Below are 4793 nucleotides of genomic sequence, written 5' to 3' on the forward strand. Positions count from 1 at the left end.
GCCGCCGCCACCGCCGCCGCGGCGGCCGCCTCCTCCACCTATTACACCCGGGATAGAAGCCCCCTGCGCCGCACGGCCGCCGCGGCCACCACCGTCGGAGAGGCGTACACGTACGAGCGTGGGCAGCTGTCGCCGGTCTCCTCGGTGGCCCGGGCCTCCCTCTACGACATGCAGCGGTTCGGGCGGGACCCGTACGCGGACCGGGCGCGGTACTCTGCCTTTTGAGCCGGAGGTGAGCGTGTTGGCAGGTCTGGTGCATGGCGCCTTGCAACCGGCGGTGCCTCTGGGCACCGCAGGGGGGGTTCCCCGGCTGCTGGAGATAACGGGGTGTGCATCCCCCAGCCCCTGGTTGTGCCAGTCGAGCGTCTGCGTCTCGATGCGAGCCGGGATGAAGGGTCGCGGTGAAACAGACAGGGTCTTGCCGGGCGTTAAAGCCCAGGCGCCGGCTCTGGCAGCTCTGCCCGGCGCAGGGTGGACGGCGAGGACTTGCTGTGGCAATTGGTGCTGCTGCCTGCGAGTGGCTCGCCCTCGGGGCTCCCGCTGCCTTTAATTAGCATGTCCCCCCCCCGTAGTCGGGGCCGAGCCCTTGTGCCCAGGTGCCGTCCCGGCACAGTCACTGTGGGGTGGGGGGGTTCCCGCAGAGCCCCCAGCCCCGTGTGCCATGGCTGCCACGCGCATCCCCTGGGAGTCGCCCCTGTCTGGGGATGGCTCCCAGGCTCTGCCTGGTAAAAGCCGCCGGCAGCCAGGCTGCCACCCCGGCGTGGGATGGCTGCTTCCCCTGGCACACCGCTGCAGGTGAGCTGGAGCCGTGGGGGCTCCTGGCATCCCTCCAGCCCGGAGCAGCCACAGAGCCCCCCACTGCCGCTGCGTCAGGATTCTGGTTGCTCTCAGGAAGCCGGCAGCTCCTCCGGGTGCCAGCCGGGGCTCTGTGCGGTCCCCGGCACGGTCCCGGCCGGCACGGGGACTGGCACCTGCACCAGGCGCTTTGCGCCAACTCTGCTTTTCTCTTTCAGGTAAGATATTTGCGGCTGGACGTCGGGTTCCCGTCGCACACCGAATCGGCACCGCGCGTCTCATGCTGCGCCGGGCTTCAAAGTGCAGCCGGGTTCAGCTAACGAGTCTGTTCCTAACGGACGCTCAGCTTCTTCCCAGCCTTGGTCAGAATAGCTTGACCCCCCCCCCCCTCCCCCAGCTTTCCATTCTCAGTTGCCAGGATTTGCTTTTCAGGTAGTTTGGGGGCCCCCACCCCTCCCCTAGCTGGTCTAGGCTCAGGTCGTGAGCGAGAGTAGCCGTAGCCGTAACTGCAGCTGTAGCCGCAGCGCCAGCTTTGCTTTGCTTTGCTTTTCCTGCCCCCGGCCAGCGTGGAGCGGCTCGCTCCCTCGCTGGAGCTTCCTTTATTATTATTTCTTTTCTTTTTTTTTCTTTATTTTGAAGAGGATGAATAAATCCACTCGTAGCTTTTTAATACGAAATGACGTAGCTGACTCAAGGCCGCCACGCCGCGCTCCCCCTGCACCGCGCTGGCGTGGGAGGGCCGACCTTGTGTTTGGAGCTCACCCCGCGCCCCCCGTGGCGTTTAGCGTCCCCCAACCCCACTCTCCGGTAAAATAAAACTCAAATTTTTAACAAACCCCGCTGGCTCCGGCACCGGTTATTTCTCTGGACTCAACTCCCCCCCGCACCCAGCCCAGCTCGTAACCTCCTGGACTTACCAGTGCTGCCTGCAGCCCTGCCTGCTGACCGGCTCCCCACGGGGGTCTGTGCTGCCAATGAAGGGGCAGATGAGCTGGGGGGGGGGGCAGCCACCTGAAAGGGGACCCCAGGGCCCTGTGCTGCCCTAGCTAACAAACGGGGCCTTGCTTTTATGACCCCCCCCCCCCCGCCCCCAGCTCTCATCCTGGTGCCCCTGTGCACCCCCACCTTCCCTGCACCCCACTGGGGTCCTTCCTCTTCCTCCTCTCCCTCAGGGGCAGCACCTCTGAAACTACCTGCTAATTAACTTGCCCAGGGCTGGCTCGTTAGTCCCCAAACAGCCTGTGCTGCTCCCCCTGCCTCTCGGTGCTCATTAAGTAATGACATTAGGCCCGGGACCGTGCCTTCGTCGACGTCCCAGCCCTTTGGCTGTTCTCCAGGCCCTGGGGTTTTGCAGTGGGAGCCCCGAGCTCGTTGCCTGCCGTCAGCTGCTGCGTTTCCAGGGCGATTCTGCCTCCACTAATTGCCTCCATCTCATCAGCCGCTAATTGCCTCTGTGTGATCACCCGCAGGCTCCTCCGTCACCGGGGTGGGCTCAGGGACAGTCCGGGGACCTGAGGGTGCGTGTCCCCCGGTGGCTGCCCTGGAAAACGAGGGGGAGAAGCGTTAGACCCTTCTGCCCAGCTAATTACCACAGTGGTTAACGAGCCCCAGCCAGGCAATAAGGTGCAGCAGCAGGCAGCTGTCCTCCCCCCATGGCACAACCTGTGTTAACCAACCAGGAGTACACCGTGACCCATCACTGGCTCGGGGGAGAGATGATGCGACAGAAAACGCTTTCAGAGACTTTAATGGCCATTGCGGCGGCATGACCAGCCAGGGCGAGCCGGCAGCTGGCTCTGCCACACGGTGCCAGCAGCGCTGAGCGATACACACACGACTGGCCGCCACGGCCAAACCAGGGCGGGAGCAAACACCGACCTCGCTCTTGTGCACATGTGGCTTCTCCTCTCAAAATCAGCCACTCCCACCCAAAAAAAGGCACCAAGCACAGGTTAGGGGCTGGGGCACCAGTGATGGTGTGCGTTTACCACAGCGTACAGTCGGGCTGCTGCTGCCTGAGTCCAGCAGTGCCATGGGGAATGCTCCGGCGCTTCCTGCTACCAGTGAAATGCTGCTCGTGCTCCGAGTCTGCCTCCTCTACAGCGGAAAAGTGGCTCCAGCACTTACAGGTGCTGGGGCTGCAGCTGGGACCAGCGCCAGGTGACCCAACCACACAAAAATAGTGTTTTCTGAGGCAGTCAGTGAATTGGCCGCCATAGCCAAGGGCAGGAGCAGGGATCTCCATGGGTCTGGCCATGTCACCGTGCCAGCGGTATCGGCCCCTCGCCAGAACGGCGGTGGCACTGATGGCACGGCTGGTTCCCCGAAGCACCAGGCTGGGAAAGAACCAGACGAGAGACGGTTGGGAAACGGTGAAGAGCCCAGCATTTATTTAGTCGTACAAAACCTCGCTGCTGCGTTGAGCCCAGCGCTGCGCCGCGGACTGATGCTGGAAAAGGGGAAATAAACCCAAAAAGGGGAACTCGTGGTATAAAAGAGCGCGGGCTCCGCTCGGTGGCAGCAATCGCTCAGGTTATAAACCGCTACCAAGCACCAGTGGTGCTGATGGCCACGCGTGCCGCGAGCGAGAGACAGTTCCGATGCTACGGCAGGAGCCAGAGGCAGAGTTTGGTGACCCGCGCGCTCGTTGCCTGCTCCCCCCGTGGGAGCGCAGCACACTTTCCAACCGTAACCGCAGATCCTTCTAAAAAACTCAAAAAAAGAGAAAGAACAAAGAAAAAGCAGCTAAAAAATAACCGTCCCTGCCCCGGGGACAACGGCCGGAGGCGGCAGACTGCGCCGGGTGCGGCGGCGGGCGGTGAGGCGGAGCACCGAGTACGAGCCCACGGCGACGCAAGCGGCCTTAACCCCCCACCCTGTCCCGGTGCCGCCCGGCTCAGAGGCGGCGCTGGTAGCCCGAGTGGACGCGGGTGGCGGGCAGGTAATCGCCGTAGCCGCCCGAGTAACGGGCGTAATCGGCATGCGCTTCTGGAAGGCGGCGGTAATCCATCGGGGACTTTGTCGGCGACCGGCGGTACGCGAGCGGCGAGTCTGCTAAGCGGCGGTAATCTGAGAGGTCAGACAGACGGCGCTCGGAACCGTACCTGGTCGAGAGAAGAGACAGGTGGTGAATGAGGGGGAGGCTGCCTGAATCCGCCGCTGGCGGCGACCGCATCCTGCCCGGGGACGCGCCGCGGCGGCACAACACCGCCGGGCTTTGGGCAGGCAGCGCTGCAGGCAAAGCCGGCACCTCGGGACGGAGAAGCGGCGCCCAGTACACCCGCGGGTCAGGCGCTGGGCACCAAGGGAGGCCCGGCCGCCAGCGAGCGCGTGTCACCGGCTCCCCCCACCCCGGACGAAGCCCCCATCCCCATCCCGCAGCGCGTGCCCCCCCAGGAAGCCGGGGGAGGGAGTTACGCGGGGGTCTGCGCCGTGAGAGCAGAGCCACCGCGCCCACGGGCCGGCACGTGGCGCCTGCCCTTCTGCACGCCCGGCATTAGCGAGCCGCGCTGGAACCAAGAGTAAGCCCCGAGCCAGGCGCCGGCATCCACCGGGGCGGCGTGGAGCGAGTCGCGCGGCCGTCCGTCCCCGGCCCAGCGCCGTACCTTTTTGCCAGAGCGGATGATTTTTTGTACGGGTCGTCGTAGGCGGCGCTGCGAGGCGGGGAGAGGCGGGTGCGCTCGTAGGGCGGTGCGACGGCAGCGGCCTGCGAGAGGCCCAGGTAGGAAGCCGCCTGCTGCCCCAGCTGGCTTGGCCCGTCGTAGGCGCTGCCCGGCTGGGCTCGGTAGGCAGCCGCCAGCGACGCGGAGGAGGCCTGCTGCGCCGGGTAGGACGCCGCCATCGAGCCGGAGGCCTGGGCCCGGTAGGCGGCCGTCAGCGGGGCGGAGGCCTGCGCCTTGTAGGAGGCGGCGGCGGCCTGGCTGCCGTAGGAGGCGGCCAGCGAGGAGGCCGCCTGGGCGCCGTAGGTGGCGGAGAGCGCGGCGGCGGCGGACTGGCTG

At 65.6% G+C, this 4793-nt stretch overlaps 1 protein-coding gene across 1 annotated transcript in view; it reads right to left on the bottom strand.

Annotated features, from left to right (window-relative positions):
- Nucleotides 1-3180: 3180 nt before the first annotated feature.
- Nucleotides 3181-4793, bottom strand: part of RBM14 (RNA binding motif protein 14) — a 5697-nt gene continuing 4084 nt past the window's right edge. The window contains exons 3-4 of the mRNA XM_010573127.1: nt 4401-4790; nt 3181-3899 (exon numbers count right to left, since the gene is read on the bottom strand). Of these exons, the coding sequence (XP_010571429.1) occupies nt 3692-3899; nt 4401-4790 (598 nt within the window). The 3' untranslated portion in view covers nt 3181-3691. The remainder of the gene's footprint in view (nt 3900-4400; nt 4791-4793) is intronic.

Source organism: Haliaeetus leucocephalus, unplaced genomic scaffold (genome assembly GCF_000737465.1).
Source record: "Haliaeetus leucocephalus isolate CR32 unplaced genomic scaffold, Haliaeetus_leucocephalus-4.0 Scaffold364, whole genome shotgun sequence".
Lineage (NCBI taxonomy): Eukaryota > Metazoa > Chordata > Aves > Accipitriformes > Accipitridae > Haliaeetus > Haliaeetus leucocephalus.